General features: G+C 36.5%; 3 protein-coding genes and 1 pseudogene across 3 annotated transcripts; 1 reads left to right on the forward strand and 3 right to left on the reverse strand.

Annotated features, from left to right (window-relative positions):
- Positions 1–5,932: 5,932 nt before the first annotated feature.
- On the forward strand, positions 5,933–7,348 carry LOC117632245. Its single transcript, XM_034365683.1, has 3 exons — positions 5,933–6,575; positions 6,677–6,752; positions 7,030–7,348. Exons 1-3 carry the CDS (start codon positions 6,066–6,068, stop codon positions 7,185–7,187), a joined length of 744 nt encoding a protein of 247 aa, XP_034221574.1. The 5' UTR covers positions 5,933–6,065; the 3' UTR covers positions 7,188–7,348.
- Positions 7,349–10,681: 3,333 nt separating this feature from the next.
- Positions 10,682–11,573, reverse strand: LOC117630146 (annotated as a pseudogene).
- Positions 11,574–11,935: 362 nt separating this feature from the next.
- On the reverse strand, positions 11,936–14,274 carry LOC117631726 (pentatricopeptide repeat-containing protein At1g07740, mitochondrial-like). The gene has a single exon (XM_034365014.1). The coding sequence runs from the start codon at positions 14,272–14,274 to the stop codon at positions 12,871–12,873; it is 1,404 nt and encodes a 467-aa protein (XP_034220905.1). The 3' UTR covers positions 11,936–12,870.
- An 8,134-nt stretch (positions 14,275–22,408) lies between these two features.
- Positions 22,409–24,433, reverse strand: LOC117632729 (licodione synthase-like). Its single transcript, XM_034366287.1, has 2 exons — positions 23,516–24,433; positions 22,409–23,083 (listed from the first exon to the last, which is right to left on the reverse strand). The coding sequence occupies exons 1-2, from the start codon at positions 24,431–24,433 to the stop codon at positions 22,409–22,411; spliced, it is 1,593 nt and encodes a 530-aa protein (XP_034222178.1).
- Between the last annotated feature and the right edge of the window lie 760 nt (positions 24,434–25,193).

The following is a 25,193-nucleotide window of genomic DNA, read 5'->3' on the forward strand; positions in this document are numbered from 1 at the left end:
TGACTTTTTTGAAAATTTGACCTTCCAATACTTCAAGGATATGGTCCCAATACGTTTCCGATACTTTAAGGGGTAATTTTGAAAATATGTTTAGTGGTTTTCAAAATTATAAAATCCTATGGAGTTAGAGATTTGGGGAGTGGCTTCTCAATGTTTTAATTTGTTTTTGTGTTGCTTTTTTTTTTTTTTTTAATGATTTGAACAATCCTATGGAGACTTATATTCTGTGTTTTGTTTATGAAGACTTGTATTTTGTGTTTAGTTTTATGTTTTGAACTTAATTATGATGAATGATTATAACATGATGGGTGTAACATTAATTTTTAAATATATATTATTTTAATCACTGTATTCATATTCTAATTTTTAAAATTCTACCGTATCAGCAAATTATATCGTATCGTATTGACGTACTCGTACCACGAGTGCAACATATAGCTTGGCACCATACCATAAGGATCTGCGATTGATTGTGCAGTTTCAGAACATACTCGCCGGCTGAAGGAAGATTTGAAGCAAACAATAGCTTAGCTACCTACTGTGTTATGGTGTGGCAAAAGAAAAAATAAACTAGATAAGGAATAAATTGGGTCCCACATATAGAGCAAAAGATGGTAATAGATAACCTTTGTGAGTTATTTGTGGCACTATCACGTCTTTTCGTGAACAAAATTTGACAAATTCAATAAGTGCAGCAATATACAAATTACTCATAATTGAGTAGGATATGTGTTGAACAATGATCTGGCAGAGCGTGAGCCCAAAACCACAAGAGCAATTTTCTTCTCTTTTAAGAAAAAAAACAGAAAAAGACAGAGTGACTACAAATCACGAAGATTTGATAAGATGCAATATGAGTTATTGAATCACATTTCGTTTTCTTTCTTTTTTTTCATCCTTTTTGGAATTTGAAAAAAAAAATATCTGATTGAGTAATAACAAAAATTGAACCAATAATTACCTAATATTTAGATAAAATAAAAAGTTAAAAGTGATCTCATACGCAGTTAATTATCAGTGTAGCCGATGCGCAAGTGATTTTTTTATATTTTTAAATCTCTAAATTGTATTTAGGAATGATAGGTACTTTTTGAACATCAGAAAAATATTACCACGTATTAAGAGCTAGTTGATAAAATACGCAAGAGTTTGTAACTAAAGTTTGAAACTCCAATATATTTCGGAATTCGGAATTTTTCGGAATCTCTAAATACATTTCAAATTCCAATCCAATTTTTATTGGAATTTTCAAATGTCAGAATTTATTCGGACTTGCCAAAATCAGAAATTGTCATAACGGGATTGGTCTAAATCGAATTTTCCTATCCAACTTACACCCCTAATTTTAACCCATCCTCATCCATCCATGCATATACACTGCCCAATATTAGCAAACTATGAGTTCGTGGACCTCCTAAAAAGCATAATTGTCGTGGGATTTGGCTGACCGGCATAGTTTTAATGATTGGATCAAAACAACATGTATAATTTGCTTGATCCGAAATCAATTGGTCAAACAAATTGTACACTTCAAGTTTCTTCTTGGGTGATCTTGAAGACAGTGATGGGGGTCCAGGTTTAGTTCCTGTACTCTTTCAAGATATGACCCAACTCACCAGGTAATTATGGCCCATTATGCTGATCTTTCTGCACAGTGATGGGAATCAGTGATAAAAAAGGATGGCCCATTATGCTGAAATTGTAACCATATATTATCAATATAAACATAATTTTTTTTTAAAGGTTATTAAGTAAAGAAAGCATAAGACTACAGGCTTGAATGATTTAATTTTCTGAAAGAAGAAAGGCAAATTTACAACAGAAACGTCAGGGAATCTGTGGTAGTCATCTTAATTTGAAACAGTATTATATGAAGAACAGGAAAAGTAAAAGATACCTTAGAAAAAGAAAGAGATTAAAACAATTAAAGGAGCCTTAAACCTTCCACTAAAATGAAAGACCCGCATCTTTAATCGCGTGATTATAAAACAAAATGTTCAGTGAGGTCCACACAGAGTATATAACAGATGTTTAACCACGTGATTATGAGGCCCACACAGTAAAAGTCTAATTGATTTTTTATGCCGACATAAATCCAAACATTTTTGTGATATTTTGATCTTAATACTATCATATGACATGATACTTTGATCCTAATCAATAGGGTCCATTTGCACCTTCTCTCGTAAACAATGATCGTAATCATGTATCGCTACATAAAATCAGTTAAATAAAAAATCATTTAATGGTCTAATTGTTGTCAAATATATAGACAAACTCACTAGTTTGATTAAACACACTAAGTTATCACACACAAAGACTATTATATGACACCTGATTAGGTATTTCATGACGCGGAACGAGCGTTGACGAAAAGAAAAATTATATAATCTTTGTTCCAAAACACGACATCTAATACACGTTATGAAAAATATTAGTTCAATAAAGCGGTTACTATTAATAAAATGAATAAACAATTTCTAATTTGATTGATTTTTCTCATTTCAAGCAGAAATGATCCTCAACAATAATGCCTTCGAATATGAACGACTTCGATTATCATACAACATTACATTGCATACCATAAAAAGGAGATTAACGTATTAAGGACCCCAGTGAATGGGGTTTGTCGTTTTCTAGCATTTCTTTGCAAGAACAACGAAAGTGTATATATATCACCATTACAATAAGCCGTAGGCCCATTAATATCTTGCAGATATCAAAACTTTGTAACATTAAGTAAGGTAATGGTGGATGCCCATTACATCCATTGTTAAAGAAGCTTTACATGGAAAATTATTAGAGGGCAATTGATGCATGCAATTTCCAGCTAATCGGAAGGCAATCGATGCTTGTGTAGTTGTTTTTATTATGCAGGAAAAGAGATGTCACAAAATGGTTGGACTGCCGCCATCGCCATGCGACTCTTTGATGGAACACAACTCAGCCATTTGGCGCAATTTTCCATGCTTAATCATTACAATCTCAGCATTAGATAACAATTACCAAATAAATGGTGTTGGGATTTGACAATTGTGAGTCAGCATGCAGATATGCAACACTGCAGTAAACTGTAGCACAAATGTATCTTTAGTTTTGGTTATCATGAAATTGATAGTGAGAGGTCTCATGTTCGAATCTTCATAGTATTATAGTTGTTTTGTTTTGTTTAGACTATCGCTTGTACTTTAAAAGAAATTGATATAAATCTTAGGACTTGTTTGGGATTATTTTGATACTTTAGCACATACTTGGTCTATTTTTGGCAGAGGTATGTAAGAAATTCAATCCAAAATTCAGAAAACATTTTTATTGAGTACCATTCTTTCAATGACAAAAAGAAAATGCACGTAAGCGCTTTATCATTTCAATGGTAAGATGAAGTGTTATGAGATGAAAAATGTAGGGGTGGTGGGCTGTTGGATTCACTCCCGCTCATAGTTGCTACGTTTTTGTATCGTTTTTTAGTCCTTGAATTTAGACCCAATTTTCATTTGAGTACCTCAATTTCCAAAATGGTTCCCGTGGTCCTTTAACTTCACTTTCTTAGGACAAATGGTTCTGCCGTCAATTTGGTTAACTTTTTCTGTTAAATACAGGGGCAAAATGGTATTTTTATATTAAAACAAAAAATATGAATAAAAACTCATATCTTTAAAATAACAATAAAATCAAATCAAATAAAAAATCAACCAAAAAAAAATTGGGGGAGTAGAAATCGGGATAGAAGGGGGGAGAGAGAGAGTTTAATTTTAATTTTATAGTTTTTTAATTTTTTTAATTTTATTCATGTTTTAATTAATTATAATACAAAAATACCATTTTGCCCATGCATTTAACAGAAAAGTTGACAAAATTGACGGCAAGACCATTTGTCCTAGTGATATTGAAGTTAAAGGATTATGGGAACCATTTTGAAAATTAAGGTACTCAAATGCAAATTGGGTCTAAATTCAGGGACTAATAAAACGATTAACCCTTCCTTATAATTTGAGCAAAATTGTACTTTCATTTATTTTTGTTTCATCCAACCATTATAGGCGGCTGCGGCTCAGCGTCGGATCTTCACCTGCATTTCGGCGTCGGATCTCCACCACCATCTTTTTTGCAATTTCTTTATGTTTGGAATAAATTGCAGAGACTCTTTGGGTTCTCTGTGTAGTTTTCACCTCTCCTTTTGTGAGAGTTTTTCATCTCTCCTTTGTGAGAGCTTTTCATCTCTCCTTTGTGAGAGTTTTATTTGTATTGTTATGGCTTAGTTTTTTCAAGCTTTATCTCTTTTTTATTATTCTAAGTTTGCAATCTTAGTTGAGATGCCTATACCAGAGTTTCTTCGATCCTACCTGATCGTTAGTGGAGACACGCCATATTGTCTTAATTTTGATATTAGACTACTCCATTATTGTAATGGCCATTTTGTGGCTAGTTTGTATTGGCCCTTTGTGGCTAGTAGCTTTTTTAGCTGAATTATGAATACAATCATAGAATTTTTCAAAAAAAAAAAATAATAATAAGAAAAACACACTTAGTTATCTGAAAGCGCATTTATCATTATAAAAAGCATTGTAATTAGACACTTACCTAAATATAAATTTTTTAAAACTGAAATCAATGGAAAAAGACTAATTTGGTAATGTCCAGACTCATATGGACCAATTTTTGTAGACTGAACTATTAACGATAAACCAACAAAAGGATGTAACAAGACAGATTCTTTCGAGCTGTGTAAGTAAAAAAACTTACTTGTAACGGGAATAGCATTGTTTTGCTATTTCTGACCAATAACACAATGACATGTGAAAAAATTATCTTACGTTTCATTCCATTATTGATCGAAGATAATAAAAAGTGTTATCCCTGTTGTATGAGAATTTCTCTACTGAGTAAGGCCACATGTGTGCAGTTAGATCCAATATTATGATGATGTAAAATTGCAAAATTATATCATTCTTTGACCCATTGCCAGCTTCCTGCAGTTACACGAATCTGGCCACATCCAAGCATTATTGACCATTGCTTTGTCGCTTATCCTGGAATTTGGGTACTTTTTAAACTCAAAGAATACTTATTTTTTTCAAGTTTTTATATCATGTTGCAAGAAGTGGACAGAATTTGGGTACATTTTAAACTCAAAGCTTATAATTATTTTGGAGTTCCTATTCCATATCGCAAGAAGTGGACATAAGTTACAGCGCGATCTTGTTTTTTGGTTTCGATATCTAGATATCAAAGGTTTAAACAAATATCTATGAATTTTGGAGATCTGGTGGAAAGATGCTTAGGCTAATGCTTTGATTAGCATAAATTAACATACATCTACCGAACAAGTAAATTAGACAATTATAATTACGATGTGAAAAAAAAAAAGAAAAAAAAGTAGAGTTTGATTATCACATTAGCTAATTACATGATGCGTGATTTATTTTAGAATAATAACAATTTTCAGTCCGATAGGCGACTACTTTATTTTATAATCACAAACACACGTTAGTGATAAATCTTCTTTGATATGTCGAACTAATGGATGTGGTAGTTCATCTGCCGGACTGAGGAATTTCTCCAACATAAGCATATTCATGCTCTATGGCAAGAGTCAAATGTAAAACAATGATTCTTATATATAAATAAAAGAAAGAAACAATGATGTAACAATAATAGAAGTAGTTCATATAGTTTTAGGGCTAGCTTGGCTAGCCTAGCTTCATGGTGCTAGTAGTGGTTGTAATCATACCAGATAACGATGAACACAACTTTAATTAACCCCACCTCTCAATTAAATTGTAAACAAAATATTCAATCAAGAAAAAAATAAATAATATTTATAAAAAAAAACACAACTTTGAAGGACCAGATGAATCATGAATCACATATCTTCTAAAGTACTATCGTCCTCTATTCCTTGTTGTGGGGCCCGATCAGTACCAACATCTTTTTTCTGTCTCTCTATCTCATGGACCAACTTTAAATACACACTTGGTTGCCCTCATTTTGAAGAAAATCGATCCTTCTATTTCTCTGTAATAACTTCTCTTCAGCCTTCACCAAACAAAACCAAAGCCATTACCATGAAAGGACTGGATATTTTCTGTGCTTCTCCAGCTTCCACATCCATTTGCTCTAGCATGGACCAACATGCCATGGTCCGCCTAGGCCCCGCATCCATTGATCATCCTCATCACCATCCTCATCATCGTCTTCATGATCGACCCAAAAACCAGCCTCACAATCAAACTCACCATCACCATGTCCCTTGCTCATCTCAGCTGCCAATTGATCCCAAACCATTTTATGAGAAATGTAGGAAGAGTTTTTCTAGTGCACAAACTCAGCTACGTAGAAAAAGCTCTGCTGACATTCATGACTTAACAAGGACTAGGAGCCTCAATGGTTCTTCTTCTTCTCGGTATCTTTTAAGTGACTCGCCCTTCGTAGGCTGGTTATCGGAGGCCGATCGGAATGTTTCTGCTAATACAATATTGCTCCCTCCCCAAGTGCCCTCTAAGCCTAGACGGTTGATGATCTCAAATGATCACTCTCCTGCTTTAAGGTCTTCTTCCACTCGTTCTCGTCACCAGGTAACATAATAAATAAATAAATAAAATTTGTTTTCTTCTTTTTAATATTTGCTTTTGGAGAATTGAAGGCATGCATCAAAAGTTATTTGACATAATTGTAGGTTGTTGTTTTGAGGGTGTCACTTCATTGCAAGGGCTGTGAAGGAAAAGTGAGAAAGCATCTTTCTAAAATGGAAGGTATATAATTAGTCTTCCCAATTCGTAGATAGAGATTTGATTTTAATTTCTTATACATGCATGTTGTTTTTTTGGTGCTTCAAACCAAATTAGTTTATTTTTTATATTAAAATGTAGAGAATATTCTCTCGATCGTTAGATATTATAACATGTTATATTGTGAGACAATTTTAAGTTGTTCTTCTATAAAAGCGTAATTCAAATTATAACCTAATATGTAAATGTTTGTTGAAGATAAAAAGTTTGAGACAATAATTGATGTGGGTAATTTCTGCAGGAGTGACATCATTTAGTATAGATTTTCCAACCAAGAAGGTCACAGTCATTGGAGATGTTACCCCATTAGGTGTGCTCTCAAGTGTCTCCAAGGTGAAGAAGGCTCAGCTCTGGCGTTCTCCAACATCATCATCACCATCCTCTCGATGGTCAGCATGAATTCACAAATAAATTAAATCAGTTTTTTTTTTACCTCTTTTCTTTTTGTTATATTCTCTGCCAAATTTGAAATTCCAGGGTGTGTGTTTTGTAATTTGTATGATAACTAGTTGTTTAACTAATTAATATCTAATTAATTAATAATAATCATGTTTAATATATGAGTTTGAAATCCTGCTCCTTCTGTCAACTCTGAGCAAGGTATCTTATTGTTTACTGCTTTCCATGTCAAGAACATGGTTGTGGACTGCCAACATTCAATTGCTCTTTCTACCACTCGATGGATCGAGGCATGTGAAGAAAACAGAGAGCACTTCACAGCCCCACACATCCACCACTTTACCTCTTTTTATTTTTTGTTCACCCAGCTTCTGTTCTACACACGACATTTTTAAGCCAATGATATGATGCAGTAGTGGGTTTTGTTGGCGGTGGAAAAATAACAAAATGAAAAATACAAAGAATGATAATAATGTCTGCAAATAGAGAAATGCATTCGGTGGCATTATGGTCTGCACTCAACGACACCTTATTGCTTGGGACAAGAACCACTTTTTATTTTTTGTTTCTTCTTCTTCTATTTTCTAAACTCTGTCTTCTGGATTGTACCATCACATAAGTGAGGTAAGTGGTCAATTCTCATCTATTTAAACATCAGCGGTCAGAATTGGATGGTGGAAATCAACCCTCTCACAAGATTATCCCGTATATAATTGGGACGGATATAAAAAAAAAATATATATATATTAATATTAATTTTCAAGCATTTAAACAGTTAACGATCATTTGATTTAGTTACACTCAATCTCCACACCATTCCTCGAAACAATGTCAAATGTCTCAATATACCTACCCCACAATAAACCAAATGAAGACAACAAGCTATATACAATACTTTAGCTTGATTTCATGCTTCATGCTTCTTCTTTTGATTTTAATTTTTGTTTTCTTTCAAGGTCTTGCTTATTTTTTTTGGTCGGGTGATGCTTTTTCTCTTTTGCTTTTCAAACTATATAATCTCTTTCCGCGGACCAACTGAGGCAAAAGAGTTTTGTAATATCAATAGGTTGGATTTGGAAGCAAGCAAACTTCCAATTCTCTGAATTTTTTTTTTTAATCTTCTTTTTCCGGATGTTTCGTGACTTTAATTTCTTTGACTGAGACTACTGGAGAAGGCCGGAAAAGAAAATATCAAGACATTAGGAAAGTCATCCACACCTATTAAGCCTTTCATATCATAAAATATGTTTCTGGTAGAAAATTTTGGTATATGGTCGGTGCAACTTTAATGGTGATCGACATGAAAATTTATTCTTTTTCGTTTTCTAAGGAAGTGTTTGGACATAGAAACATATTTATCTAGGGCCGGAGCTAAAGACAATTTTGAAGTGGTTTTAGATTCCGCTTCTACGAAGCTATTTACAGTTAAGTTTTAACATTTGAACTATCTAAAAATCTTAAATTCACCACTATCTTTAACCGCAACAAAGATATTGATGACGGGACTCATGTCTACCTAGCCATGTTGCTTTACATTTATAAAAAATGATATTTCACCCAAATTTGAAATATGATATTTTGCTTATATATATATTTTTTGCTTACATTGTACTTATGATCAAAATGATATTGTTTCGTAAATTATTCTAAGGCATTTAGGGTTTAAGATTTAGTTAGATTCAAGAGATGTATTTATGATGTGCAAAATCGTTTGTACAGTGCTAAATATAAATCCCAAAGAGAGTTTAAGTGAGGCACATGAAGAACAGCTTGCGGCTGCGTATTATATAATGCAAAACATAGCTGAAAGAAAGACAAAGAAAAAAAGGTTGAGAATGATGGTGGTAGGAAAGGGTCCAAAGACTTAGAAATTTTTTATGATATCCATTTGTTATCCAAAACAATTTTGTTTGGTTCCTCTCCTTTTTGAGACATGAGAGCTACTTCTGACGTAAAAAGCTTAAAACTTGCAACTAGTTTTCCATATGTTTGTTATAGGTCGCCTTTGAAAATTTTGCTAGGGCATGGAGAATAGAAAACTTGGAATTAAATGCGATGTGTATGGTTGGTCTTGGATGGGGAGAGAGACTTTCATGCAATGTTTGCTATCTTCGGTTAATAGTACAATGACACACATGATAATTTTTTCACGTATCCTTGCATTATTGGCTGGAAATAGCAAAACAATGTTATCCCCGTTACAAGAGAAAGTTTTTCTTCTGAGTTGGGAGAGGGGGATCATTCTCTGCTCAACTATCACCTCATGCCCAAACTTTTCATTTGTTGTGCATATAATAATTAGTGTATACTTAGGAGTCGTTTGAGAGCGTTTTTGTAGGAATCACTTTTACTCGTAAGAGTTCTTTTAGAAAGAGCTTTATAATCCGGAAACACTTCCAAATTTTTCTGTCAAACATTGCAAGAAATGTTTTTAGTTATCTGAAAGTGCAAACAATATTCCCTATATTGAATCCTACTACTAAGTTGCTATTATGTTGAATTGGTAAAAGAGAGTGATTGGTATACCATTGTTGGTTGCAACCGCCATTATTGTAAGTTGTAACCATCAAGCTTCAGTGGAATTCTTCATCATGTATTGGATGGATATTTTCTAACCTGACCACGAACAATTGGTAATTGGTACTATGGTTGATGAAGGCCTGCAATAAGTTGAATTAAACCCATTAATCTTAGGTCACATTCTTTTTAACCAACCCAATTGTAGATGGGCCACTTGATCTTTAAAACCTGGTTCAGGGCCAAATATTATTTTGGGTCCACATGGTATGCTTTGGGTGGGCCAGGGTGCTTAGACCCGATTACAAATACATGTTCTCAGTCTCAGAGCAACTCCATCATAGGGGATAATAAGGTTTGGTCAACCAATTACACTTCACAGCTACATCTGCTCCACTGTTGTTCTTGTATTTGTTGAATCCACTTTCATGTTTTAACTAATACAAATTACAATACAAAGCCTACAAACACAAAATGGCTAACAAAAGTTCCACCTCTTGGCTCCTATTCATTGTTGGGCTCCACGTGTTTCCGCCTTTGTTTCACTCATACTGTCTCGAATTTAACCACTTTGATCCTACATGTGTGAATTTTATGTTCAAACACCTCGGTGCTGTGTCAAATGATAAACATTAGTTAGGTACTTATCTAAAGCGAGGCAAATGTATTTGATCAATGCAATTCCCATCTCTCAACCTAAGTAGGAGACTAGTTAAATTGTTTTAGAACTTGCAAAAAAGGAAAACTCAATGGAAGATCCCAGGAACTTTGTAGTATTGGACGGTGATGAAGGCCAAGGTAGTTGAAAAGGAATTAATCTCTGATTAATGTTTACTTTAGAAGCATACCAGATTTGCATGTAAATACAATCATTTGTGCAATTAAAAATCACAAATCCTTCCTGATCACATACATCTCTGGTGCAGAGATTAAATTTAGCAAACACATAACAACTTCTTTTAAAATATCAGCACACACTAGTAAGTAGGACACACAGTAAACTGCAGCACAGTGTCAACTCCATCGGTATTATGCTGATTTGTAGCAGGAATGGCCTTGACCAGAGCATAGCCCTTTGCATTGAGATACTTTCCGGTGCCTCCCATGACTGCAAGATGAGACTCTGATGCCGCCACCGAAGAAGGTGAGGCTGTCAGCATAACCACCACTCTGAAACATGGCAGTGAAAGCAATGGTCTGGCTGCTGCCATCTTCAGAACTTGCCACATAGAACCCTTGTGCCTTGCCAAGCAAGCCAGAGCCAAGCTCATGCCCTTCAGTCAGCTCATCATCAAACACTGTGAGTGTCCCAAACATGAGCTTTTGAAGGGTTATGCCTGGAGGGAGCTGAGCCCCATTTAGGTATGGAAGCCCGTTGCCGCTGATGATGTTGTTGTGGTTCCCATTGTTTTGGATCAAGTTGCTAGCTGTGTTTCCACCAAGGCCAGTGAAGAAGGGGACATTGTTGTTGTTGATAATTCCATTGTTGTTGTTGTTCTGAGGAATGCCATTCCCAATTGGGACAACTGCTCCATTGGGTTTGGCAAAGGGGACTTCACCATTGACTGCTGGATTGGTCACAATCCCAGTGACTGCTCTGGCTGAGGGGTTTGATCCACCAATAATGTCATGCAAGAAGAAGGTTAATGGATGGTAGGCCTCTGAATTGGAAACTGTGGCACTAGTAGCTGCAGCAGGAGCAACATTGGAAAGAGGTGTCTGTGTTGGAGTTGTATCAGGTTCCTCAGGGGTTGCAGGGTTTTCCTCATCCAGGATTCAGGCCGGGGTGATGGATGGAATGGCTAGAGCAAGAACAACTGGCCAGATTTTTAGCTTGAGGGGCAAGGGAATCGACTTTCGGGTTGCCATGGGATTGGGAGGAAAGGGAGAAAATATAAGAACAGTTTGTGATCTTGAGAATGTTTTGTTTGATGGATTGATGATGAATCAAGGCAGTTTGGCTGGCTATATATACTATGAGTTTTAAGAAGTTTAAGGTCAAATCATGAGATGGAGTTGATAACATGGAGTAGGTGGACTTGCATTTCTGGTACTGATGTATTGGTTGAAACATAATGTACACTTAATTAAAACCTTAGTTTTGTTTAGGACTTATAAGCAGTGATGACCAACTCCTCTTTCTTCTTAATTTTAATAAATTTTTTAATTCTTGGATCAGTAATACTTTTGCTTCTACTAATCTCCATGTTGTGTAGCAAAATTCATAGCAAGAAAAGAAGAACAAGCCAACAATGTTTTAATTTCAGAATTTATATTTCTTCATCGGCACAGAGACAAGGTAACTTTTTACTGCACATTAACTCAAAAACCGAAATAGAGGTAAGATATGCATTTTCATGGTCGACATGGAAGCAGTTATGTTCCCCCATTAAAAGTTAGACAAAGGACTTGGCATCGACATTCCAAAATATTGACAAACTTTTATAAAGCTTCCTCTCTTCCCCGAAGCCCATAAGTGGGTAAAGATAACTTCAATTTTACATGCCTGTCAAACCTCTATTTGCACAAGGAGCATTCCTAACTAGAGCTTCCCCAGAAACAAGACTTCGCTCGCATCAACAGTTCGATTCTTGAACAAAACTTCCTCTCTTCCCTGAATACTGCAGTGGTCATAGATTTAGCTCAGCTTACATGCTTATCTAACTTTTATTTGAACAACCGCAAGCATAGTGAGCTTTCTTAAACCTACATTTGGCATCAACCACCCATTATATTGATGAAATGTTTCAATTCTTAAACAAAGTTTCCTCTTTCTGGTGAAGCCTACCAGTGGGCATAGCTTAGTTCTGTTTTACAAGCATCACAGACTAGAGGTTCCAATACCTTAGAAAAAAAATTTATCCTTCCCATCAGCCAAACGAGCACATTTCTTCTTGCTCCAAGCCATGGGTCAAGCAGCACTATGATTCTCTTGTGGATAAAGTTTTTCTTTTTTCTTTTTCCATTGAACTAAACTATCATACGATATTAGCACGACTCTCCAGGATGGTAAAGCTCAATAATTGCTAAAAGCACCCATTAAAAATGTGGGACAAGGGGCTTGCCACCAATCTTTATTGCGTTGTCTCCGTGCGGGATGGGGGGCTTGAAAGAGCTACAGAAGTCACGCCAAAATGGCATGTGTTCATTTCTTCCTTGATGACCATTAATGGACAGAGATTAGTTCAGTCACAACCTCCCCTGCAACAACATTCTCACCACAAGCATCCACAACTAGAGCTTCCCAAGCTTCAAAACAAAATTGCATATTTCTCTTTTCCATCTCCTCCAAGACAACACAAGCATCATCAATTTTCCCACACTTTACTAGACCTGTAACCAAACATTCAAATGTTTCTAAACGAGGACAATGTCTACTTGTCAACATTGCAATCAAAACCTTTAAACCTCCCTCAAAATCTTCAATCTGACAAAACCCGTCAACCATCATCCTGTATGTAGCTGCATTAGGCACACAGCCTCCAACTTGCATTTCAATCAAGACTTTATAAGCCTCTGCAGCCCTACCTTCCTTGCACAGAAAGTTAATCAATATGTTATACAGCACTACATCTGGCTTAAACAGCCTTTTCTTCATCTCTTGAAGTAAAGATTTTGCCTCATCAATCTTTCCTCTCCTTCCAAGATCACTTATCAAAACACCATAATTCAGAAGCCGTGGTTTACAACCCCGATACTCCATATCAAACATCATCTTCTTTGCTTCGTCATGCTTTCCTAGCATGCAGAAACCTTTCATCAACAATGCGTATGTTACAGCATTTGGGTACTTCCCTTTCTGTTTCATGTCCTCAAGCAAACCATTAGCTTTCTCCAACTCACCCTTCCTACCAAAAAACCCTATAAGACTATTATACGTCACAACACTAGGTTGCACTTTTTTCTCAAGCATTTCATCAAAAACCTTGCAAGCTTCTTCCCCGTCACCCTTTTGAAGCCACCCCTTCATCATAATATTATACGAAATCGAATTCGGCCGAAAACCCATTTTAGAACACCGACCAAAAATCTCATCCGCTTCCACAAACCTACCGCTATCAACAAGCACATTAAGGAGGGCATTGAAGGCCTGCAATGTACGGACACAATTAAAAGAAGGCATCTGGTTAAAAAGCTCAATGGCTTTCTCTACCAAATTGGCCTTCCCATAATGTTGAATCAGAGCAATGAAAAGTGTATCTTTGCAATGAATGTTTCGATCTCGTACATGGCCGAGAATGGTCTCGACGGCTTCAAAGTTTCGAGAACGAGCGAGCTTGTAGAGAAGAGCAGAGTAAGAAGGGTAGTCGTGCTTGAAGCCCATTTGGTGGTACTCGTAGAAGAGAGACAAGGCTTCTTCTGGGTCTTCAACTTCTTTGACATCGGAGACGAAAGGGATGGGCCTGCGAAGCTTTGTGGTGTCTCTGTGAAGTCGTTCGCGGTGGGGCTTGGTCTTGGGTTTGTTGGGACGGAAAGTATGGTCTGGCTGTTGGGCTTGTATGGGATTGCTGCAATGGCGAAGAAGGTTTGCGTGTGCTTGATTGATCGCTCTGGCTCTTGAATGGAACATGGAAGCGGGAAAAGGGAACAATTTGTTTGTCGCCAGGATTTATTTTGGCGCTTATTTATCTCCGTGTTTTAGTTTTTTTTTTTTTTTTTGGGTCAAGTATCTCTGTGTTTTAGTTAGACTGAAACCCAGTTTTATCTCTGCTCTTCATTTCATACTGAATTTTAAAATAATAATAATATAAAGCTTAAAGATAATAAATGACACAAAATAAAAAGATTGGCAATACATTGATGTTCCTCTTCCATTATTCTACCTAAAATAAAATATTTGATTGTTTTCTATTGCGTCTGAAAGATACTCCAAAATTGTGTCTATCAGATATCATAACGTATTCAATATGTATTGTGTTTGAGTCAATATCTGTATAACATACCCTAAACTAATGATCATTAACATTAAACTCTAACCTTAAAATCTCCTTGCCACGTAATATCAAAATTAAGCATTACTTTGTCTTGAGGCCTTTTTCTGTCAGAAGGCTTGTTCAGGCTTATTCATTCTTGGACCGACATAGAGTTGTGAATTCATATCTTCGTTGCCCCTTTTTTTGAGTTAGCGAGAACTAGGCCCAAAGCATCCCAAATGAGAAGCAAGTCCCGAGGGAGTATTTTGTTGTTCTTCCAGGGGCTACGTGTTTTGCGTTGATGTTTTTGGCAGCTCTGAAAATGGGTGAAGATGATTTGCGAATGTTGAACTGAGATTATATGAGCTTGGCATGAAAGCTTGGAGTGTGGGAGCTAAAGACCTACAAGTTTAGCAAATGAGAATGCTTGTGCTTGGCTTGGTGTTTGATATGCTTGAGTTTGGGTGTTGAAAATTTATTGTTTGAAGCTATGGCTATAGTGGTTTGATTGTTTGGCTGTGATGGTTGTTGGGATGCTTATAGCAGTCAAATGAATGTGGTTTCAAAAAGCATGGGTGAGGAAAGAAAAGCTTAATTAAAGGCTATGATGTGTATGACTATGATTCTGTAAAGATTTATGAGTTCTAGAGGTGGGAGGATGAAGTAGTACCTTGGGCTTATGCTTGAGGTGAGGCTTTATAGAGTAGATCAAGGATTTCAAGGATGAGAAAATAGGAGACATGGTTGTGATGGCTGCTGGGAGCTTGCAACAGCCAAGAGAATCGGTCGATGGTCACTGGATGCTTGCAGCAGCTAAGAGAAAGGTGAATTCTCATGGTTGCTGAGAGGCTTGCAGCAACTAGGGGTGGGCTTTCAAACCGGAAAGCCGAGCCGAACCGCATTGAAAAAAAAATAGAGTTAACCAAAAAGTCAACAATCGGTCAAAAATAAAACCGGACCAGTTTGGATCAATTTTGATTCCGGTTCTATGTCTTCAAAAATCAGACCAGGCCAAACCAAACTGGTCAAATGAAAATGTATATAATTTCAATATTTACTTATATTCAATGTTATATTTTTAATCTCATAACTAATATTTATTTAAGTTCAATTTCAAAACATCTCTCTCTTCTAGCTTTAATATTTATTTTTATATGAAATTGAATCATTTATTAATTTTCACGTAAAAAAATAAAATTTCAGTTGAAAATTGTATTAAAAATTAATAATTTTAATAATCCAGTTCAACTCGAACTAGACAGTTTTTGAATTTTTTTTAATTAAAATCGAACCAAACTAAACCGTATGAATAGTACCGAATCGGTTCTAATTAGAGACAAAAACCGGTCCAAATTGAATCGTGCCCACCCCTAGCAGCAACCAAAAGGAGTTGGTTTTGCCAAGGTTATGCCTCCCAATTTACAGAAGGTGAAGGCTCTCTTTGGTTTCCAATTAGTAAACAGAAGTGTTAGAGTTAGTATATTTCCAACGGGTAAAATGGAGCATTGAGACATTCTTATTTCCAGTAGGTAAAGTTAGGCATTGGAAAATGACGATTTCCTGTGGGTAAAAGGAAGTGTTGGAATTGGCTTATTTTCAGCAGGTAATATGGAGCATTAGGACATTCTTATTTCCAACAAGTAAAGCTAGGCATTGGAAAATAACTATTTCCTATGGGTAAAAGGAAGTGCTTGAAGAATATCTCATTTGCTCACCCACATTGGAGAACTCTAAGTAATGGGCTTGGACTTTGGTGCTTCCAAGTATCTAGCCCAAAATCTCCATTATCCAAGATCTTCCGTGGGCCTTGTGGACCTCCGTAACCTTCCACACCACAATCCCTCATGCAAGCCCGGTAAACCACATAACTTAGGTTCATGTGAGCTTGGTAGGTGATTGGCATAGGAAAAATGTATTAGCGTTGTAAGATCCCACATCAACCAACGGAGAGGGGATGATATGCCTTATATGTGCACACCCGCATCCATCTAGCACGAGGCCTTTTGGGAGCTCACTGGCTTCGGAGTTGTAGAAACTCCGAAGTTAAGCGAGTTGGGGGCTGGAGCAATCCCAGGATGGGTGACCCACAGTTGCTCGTGAGTTCCCAGAAACAAAACCGTGAGGGCAGAGAGGGGGGGCCCAAAGCGGACAATATCGTGCTATGGCGAAGTTGATCCCGGGATGTGACAATTTGGTATCAGAGCCACTCTGCCGTGTGGTGCGAGTGTACCGACGAGGACGTCGGGCCCTGAAGGGGGTGGATTGTAAGATCCCACATCAACCAACGGAGAGGGGGTGATGTGCCTTATATGTGCACACCCGCATCCATCTAGCACGAGGCCTTTTGGGAGCGCACTGGCTTCGGAGTTGTAGAAACTCCGAAGTTAAGCGAGTTAGGGGCTGGAGCAATCCCAGGATTGGTGACCCACTAGGAAGTTGCTCATGAGTTCCCAGAAACAAAACCGTGAGGGCAGAGAGGGGGGCCCAAAGCGGACAATATCGTGCTACGGCGGAGTTGATCCCGGGATGTGACAAGCATGGCATTAAGTTATTTGGCATGTGCTTAGAATGCTTGGGCATGTGTTACAATGACTTGGGCTTTTGTGACCGAGCTTAAGGACATATCAGAATTAAAGAAATAGGTTTTTAGCATGACATGGATGCTATTAGAATTTGTATAAAAGCTTGTGTACATAGTGGAAGAGCCTTGTTAAAGCCTGAAAGGGCCTGGGCCCCTCCAAAAATTTTACTCCATTTAATTTTTGCTCTTGCTTTCCTACACATTCAAGAAGTTTATATAATAATAAACTGTTTGTACTCCCCACCACCCACCAATATATAATTTTGGAAGACTAAATAATTTTGGACCCACCAATATATTAATAAAAAATAAAAGTAGCCAATCAAATAAAGTTTAAAAAAATCTCCTTTATCAAATAGGAAGTAGACTTTTACCCAAGTAAAAAAGGATTGGGATTTTAATTTTTGTTCCTATATAAAGCAACATGAACTTAGCTTGAAGCAACCATACACATCAAAAGAAAATAATTGAATTTGGTTGTTTGCTCTCCAACCTCCTGCTTCAAAATTTTTAATTTCAGGTTAGATAACTTTACATAATCATAGTTTTTTTCCTTTGTTTATTTATTTTTAATGTGAATATATTTGTATATGTTTATATGAGTGTGAATTGAAGTTTTCATTGTTATAGTTATATGTGTCGTATTTTATATGTTCTATGCATAGAATATAAACTTTTTTGTGTGGTATAATTTATGAATCATGTCCTTAATAAAATTTGTAATTGGTTTGTAGATGCAGAAACAACCTAGAATTGATGGATTTTTCAAAAGAAAACATACTGAAATATCTGAAGTTATCTTATATGTACATGATTCTAATATTGAGACAATAGCGTCTGAAAATCGTTATGGATCTCCAAGAATTGAGACAATTGACAATGAAGTTGATCATAGTTCTTTAGAGCGCGACCCAGGACTACGTCCACAAATATGGAATGTTAATCAAGGTGACGAAATTCGACGAGCTTACATTAACGCCGGTCCATACCAACCTATACTTTCCAAGTCTCCAAAATCAGGATCAGTAACTCATCAGTGTAGCTTTCAAAGTTCATGGGTCAAACTATTTCCTTTGTGGTTAGGATATTCACCTGTGAAAGATGCAACTTTTTGTCTACTATGCTATCTTTTTAACAAACCATCTGGACATTCTGGGAAAAATGTTTTCGCTTTTGAGGGATTTCAAAGTTGGAAGAAAGTTAGAGATGGGAAAATTTGTTCTTTTCTAAATCACGAGGGGAAAGATCCCAACTCTCCTCATAAAATTGCTGAAATATCATGTTTGAATTTGATGAATCAATCCCAACATATACAGAAAGTCATTGAGAATTATCTTCCCAACAAATTGCAGACAATCGACCACGACTTAAGGCAACAATTGAAGCAATCAAGTGGCTTGCATTCCAAGGATGTGCTTTTAGAGGCCATGATGAAAAAAAGAATTCAATCAATCGTGGAAATTTTCTTCAAATGTTAGAAATATTGGCTGCATATAAAAAAGTTACTGGAGTTGTCTTAGATAAAACTCCCAAAAATGCCTTTTACACGTCACCACAGATCCAAAAAGAAATTTTACATGTTTTTCCAACTAAAGTGAAGAAAACAATCTGTGAAGAAATTGGGGAATCAAAGTTTTGTATAATTGTTGATGAAGCGCATGATGAATCTAAGAGAGAGCAAATGGCTATAGTGTTGCGATTTGTTGACAAAGAAGGTCTTATTCATGAGCCTTTTTTTTAGCTTGTTCATGTATCAGACACTGAGGCATTAACTCTGAAAAAAGGTATATACTCTATATTGTCTCATAATTCACTAAATATTCAAAATATTAGAGGACAAGGATACGATGGTGCAAGTAACATGTGAGGTGAATGGAATGGGTTACAAGCTTTGATTTTGAATGATTGCTCATATGCTTACTATGTTCATTGTTTAGCACATCAATTACAATTGACATTAATTGCATCATCAAGAGAAGTTATTCATGTTCACCACTTTTTCACTAAATTGACTTGTCAATATTGTTGGTGCTTCATGCAAGCGTAATGATGAACTGAAAAATGCTCAAGCTGCTGAAATTGAGCACATGATTGCAATTGATGAGCTCGAGACTACGAAACGAATGAACCAAATTGGCACCTTACAACATGTTGGTGATACTCGTTGGGGTTCTCATTTGAAATCAATTACTAGCTTGGTAAATATGTTTAGTGCAACATGTACAGTTCTAATTAATATAATTGATAATGAAACTACTTATTCTCAATGAGGAGATGCTAATGCAACTTATGAGGCAATGACTTCATATGAATTTGTCTTTATCTTACATCTTATGAAAGAACCTATAGAGATCACTAATGATCTTTGTCAAGCTTTGCAATGTGAATCCCATGACATAATAAATGCCATGAATCTTGTTTCTTCCACTAAAGCACTCATCCAAGAATTAAGAGATGACGGATGAGATTCTTTGCTTACCAAGGTGAATTCTTTTTGTGAAGCACAGAACATAGATATCCTAGATATGAATGCTCGTTATGTTGCAAGACGAGGTCAAGCTCGCCATCAACAAGATGATTTTACAATTAAGCATTATTACATGATAGATATGTTTTATGCTGCAATAGAATCTCAACTCCAAGAATTAAATAGCCGATTTAGTGATCAAACAATAGAGCTGCTTATTTTGGGGTTGGCTTTGGATCCTCGTGAAGTGAATAACTCTTTTAGAATTGATGATATTTGTCAATTGGTAGATCAGTTCTACCCCAAGACTTTGAAGATCAGGAGAAGATAGGTTTGAGAAGACAACTTCAACATTTTGAGAGTGACATCGTTCGACTTCCAGAGTTCAAAAACTTGTCAACAATTTCTGATCTATCTCAATGGATGGTAACGACTAGAAGATCAACGACATATCCACTTGTTTACAGAGTGCTTGTGCTTACTCTTCCTGTTTCTACTGCAACTGCAGAGCGATCATTTTTTGCTATGCGTATAGTAAAAACTAGGCTTCGTAACAAGATGGAAGATGAATTTCTCACAGACTCTTTGATTATGTAAATCGAAAGGCAAATTGTAGAACAGTTTAGCTTTGACTCAATTATAGATGGTTTTCGAGATATAGAAGAACGACGAGTGTTATTTTGATACCTAATTGAATAAATAATTATTTACAAACATTGTTAAGGTTGAAAATTTGAAATTTTTTAATGCCTTATTTGGTTTATATGTTGGCCCCCTAACACATAAATTCCTGGCTCTGCCACTGTGTGTACATATTTATTTTGTCGAATTAATTCCCGAAAATATAATTGAAATTAATACGTGACCAATTTATCCCCTATTTCATACGGAGTGCTGCTATTTCCACCCCACTGTCGTATTTCCTCACCCACCTTATCTTCCCACCAACTATGTAAATTTGAAAAAAAACATAATCCTATCTTTCCACCCACATTATTCCTAAAATACTCTTTAATTATTAATTCAAAAAAATTCTCTTTGCTAATCCATTAGGGATCCGGATCTAGGGATGGCAACGAGTCGAGTAGGGGCTGAGTATGACAATACCATCTCCATCCCCGCTCTCCATCCCCGTTTATTAGGTTTCGGGGAATCCCCGTCCCCGCCCCCGCCCCCGTCAGGGGACTATCCCCCATACCCGCCCTGAATCCCTGATTTTTTTGCATAAAAAAAATATTTATCATACATTTTAACATTAATTTTCATATTAAATTATCATTCAACACATCCAAATTAACTATAAAGTTCAACTCAACTATTCAAAATCACATCAATATGAAATTCCATAGAAAATTAGGAAGAATTAGGAGAAGGAAGTTAACTTAGGATTAAACATAAATATTTTATTTATTTATTTATTTATTTATTTAAATATAAACATAAATATTTTCGGGTCGGGTTCGGGGATGGGGACGCCAATACCATCTCTTCCCCATACCCGTCGAGGATTTTTCAAGTTCGGGAATCCCCTTACCCGATACCCATTTAGCCCCGAAATCTCCCTCCATTAGGGTCAGGGACCCGCCTCTACGGGGATTTTTGCCATCCTTATCCGGATCCTCTGCTTTAGTTTTTCTCATAAATAAAACATACAAATATATTTTCCTTAAAAACCCATAAATTAAAAAATAAAAATTATTCTTAAATAAACGCCGAGTTTAATGTCTTTCTTCCTCTTACTTGTTCTTCTTCCTTTCTCTACTAGCGAATCTGTCTCTTGAATCCAAAAATTCCCTCTCTCATTCATTAATATTGGGGAGATATATTTTCTTTATTATGTTTTTATTTCCCAACCACCACTGTACTAACATGGGTTTGATTTTGATTAATATTTTGATAGACCGAAATCGGACACTTTAGCTACCCAATTCTCGTCCAATAGAATGTTTGTGGTTTTCACATCTTTATGGATGATGGTGCACCTGGCACCAGTGTGAAGATAATGTAATCCTCTAGCAGCTCCAATGCAAATTTCCAACCTTTGCTTCCATGGGAGGTTGGTTGCTCTTGTACAGGTGTTCCTTTAGAGTCCCATTAGCCATGTAATCATAAACAAGAACCATCTCACCGTCTTCTTCACAAAAACCAATCAAAGAGACTAAATGCCTGTGTCTAAGCTTTGAAAGCATCCCAATTTCAGTTTGGAATTCATGAACTCTTTGTTCTAAAAACAGAAAGAACCATATATAAAAATAGAACATTCTCCCAAAAATACCCTTTCTATCTCATTCATTGTTTGGCGTCTCTTTATTTAATTAACGAATTTTTTTTTCTTTTTTAATTCTTATGAAATTGAGTTTTTATTTTAGAGTTGAGGTTTTTTCTTTAAGTCCTTAAAAGTCATTTTATAAAGGGGAAAATTTGTTTATAAAATTTTGAAGATAAGGTGAGTGGGAAAATAGAATAGGTGGGTAGAAATAATAGCACTCTTTCATACGTCATATTAGGCTTTAAATGCTTTTGAGCTTTGTCATGACTTTTTGAGCCTCAACACTTTGTTAGCCTTATCATTTACTATTTTTTCCCATCAGAACTAAGAAAAATTGAAGCTATTTCTTTCTCATTAAAGCTGTAAAATAAAAAGATATATTAAAGTTATTTTCCCTTTATGGGTATTACAACAACACACACAATAAACTTTCAGAATATTTTTATGACCAACATATAAATAAAAAAGTTTGCCTTATGGGTCAAGGATATTGAGTGGGCTGAAGCGGGCAACAGGAACACACACAAGATCATGCGCCCTCGGAGCAGTCAATCCAGGGCGTTCATCCATTTCCAGAACATCATCACCATTCATCTTCTTGCAATCAGACCCATCAACCTTCCAATTGAAGCACTGAATCAAAGCCGCAAGTACCCCAGGCAACATTTTCATGGCCAAGGTCATACCAGGACACACCCTCCTCCCAGACCCAAATGGCATGAGTTGAAAATGTTGGCCCCTAACATCAACATCCACTGCACTCATCTGGCCATCGTCCTCACCGAGTTGCAAGAATCTTTCAGGCCAGAAGTCCAATGGGCTTTCCCAGTTCTTTGGGTCCCTTCCAATGGCCCAAACATTCACATGTAGCATTGTGTTCGTAGGGATGTCATATCCCCCTATCTTACATAGTTGTACAGAGTTTCTTGTGACCAAAGGCACTGGTGGGTGTAACCTTAATGTTTCTTTTATGATGGCTTGGATGTATGGAAGATTTGGAACATCCGATTCTCCGGCTACTCGTCGATTTCCGATGGCTCGATCGATCTCCTCCCTTGCTTTCTTGAGCACTCTTGGGTGGTTGATGAGCTCTGCCAATGCCCACTCTAGTGAAATTGCGTTTGTGTCAGTTCCAGCCGTGAATAAATCCTGAAAAGAATATTTATGTTGATTTTAGTAAAGTAAAACATCATCCTAGATCTAGAATACATTGTCAAGGCAACATGTTAAGGCAAAGTAACTCATATACCAATGCAATATCTGCACTTTGACTTCACAGAATACATTTCTACATACACCAAGAATATTGAGAAGCAAAGTTGTAAATCATTATGAAGAATCAACGACTGGATTTGATTATCTCTATAAGTATTCTCAAAAGATTTAATTATCAATCTTCTTTTTTTCTTCAACATATAAAACCTCCAAAGTTCAAACTCATGGCGATAGGTTCTATACGTTTTCCCATATGGTTTCTTTTTGTGATATATGCGATGAAAGAAAAAACTTGGATGAAATAAATAAGTTTTTGTCTTAAATCTCCCCACACGTAAATCAAGAATTATAGATAGATATCATTACCGTAATTAGAGCCTTAATGTGAAGTCTTGTAAATTCAACCTCAGCACTCCCATCCTCCAACATATCAAGCAATGTATCAAGAAAATCCTTCACTTCCTCCTCCTCTTCCATGCGTTCCTTCTTTCTCAGCTCTTCTCGTTCTCTAATTACCTTCTCCACCAACACATCAAACCTCCTATGCGTCTCCTCAATTCTCTTCACAAACCCTCCCAAATCCAACTTCTTACAAACCCAAAAAAAATCACACAAACTCACCTCTCCAAAAAGCCTCGTGGCCTGCCGCACCACCACCACCGCCTCCTTGGCCAGCACAGCCCTACCTTCGGCGCTCAAACCCCGATTCCCAACAATCATCTGCAAGGTCACATTGTTCCAAAGCTTCGGAAACTCCTCAGTGAGATTCACAGCTTCACCACTCTCAGCTTTCTTGGCCAAGAACCTCAGAAGCCTAAGATACTCTTGGGTTCGAATGGAAACTAAGTTGTTGATGCTACGGTTTCCTAGAAGCTCGTTCACTGTCAGTTTCTTGATGAACTTCCAGTAAGGTCCATAGGGTGCAAATGCAAGGGAAGCATTGTAGGTTATGCTTTCAATGGCGAGGGACTGAGCATGGGATATGAAGGAAAGCTCACGGGTGCTGAGGAACTCTTTCGCTAGGTCCGCTGAGGAAACGACAACGCATTGGAGCGAGCCAAGGCGGAGGGAGAATAAGGGGCCGAAGCGGAGAGAGAGGTTGTGGAAGGTGCGGTGGATGAGAGGGCCGAGGAGGTGGTAGTGGCCTATGATGGGTAGAGCTAAGGGGCTTGGAGGGAGGTGAAGGTGGGTTTGGAATATTTTGGAAGTTAGGGTTGGGAAGAAAAGAAGAGGGATAACTAAGAGAAGAAAGAGGATCATGAGTAGGACTAGCTCAAGTGCCATGGCTATAGCTTAGTTGTGAGAAGACTGGCTAACTGTGTAATGGTTCTTATATGGAATATTTTGTATAGAAAATGTGGCTTTCCCCCTCAAACTAATTTTTTCTTACCCTATCGTCTTACCCTATACTTTTCATATTCCAAAATTACCCCTAATTAGAGTTTATCCTATTATTTGGCTGTATTAAATGTTGGTTTTGCGTTGAATTCTTCCCTCCTAAATTTTGGAATTTATTGCAAATTTAACCACTCGCAGGCATTACTTGTTTAAATTTCAAAATGTTTGGCACATACAGTTCCATGAGTATTAAACTTTAGTGTATTTATATTAATACACGGATTCAGATCATCTATTTGGATTCTCTCTACTATAATTTGTTTGACTTCTTCTCTCCATATGCTACCTTATTAAAATTTAATCCAACGAATTGCGGTTCTCAAAATTAAAAAGATAAAAGAAAGCCCTAATGGAACTTACTTCTGCCATCGTTCTTTAGGGATGGGACAGTGGTGCCAACCATAATTAGGTCTCAAACTCACCACGTATATATTGTCATGGTAAGGAGTAATTGTACTTTGCACTCTTCTAGTTTGGTCCCTATTTTTAAAAATTCAACAAAAATACATAAAAATTAGGCTCTCCATCCACGTTATAATTAAATTCATTACTAGTTAAAAAAATTACTAGTTATTACAAAGTTGTTCCATATTTAAATTGCACACCCATATTTAAATTACTAGAAATACCCGAATCAAAGGATTTT

Source organism: Prunus dulcis, chromosome 6 (genome assembly GCF_902201215.1).
Source record: "Prunus dulcis chromosome 6, ALMONDv2, whole genome shotgun sequence".
In the NCBI taxonomy this organism is placed as follows: Eukaryota; Viridiplantae; Streptophyta; class Magnoliopsida; order Rosales; family Rosaceae; genus Prunus; species Prunus dulcis.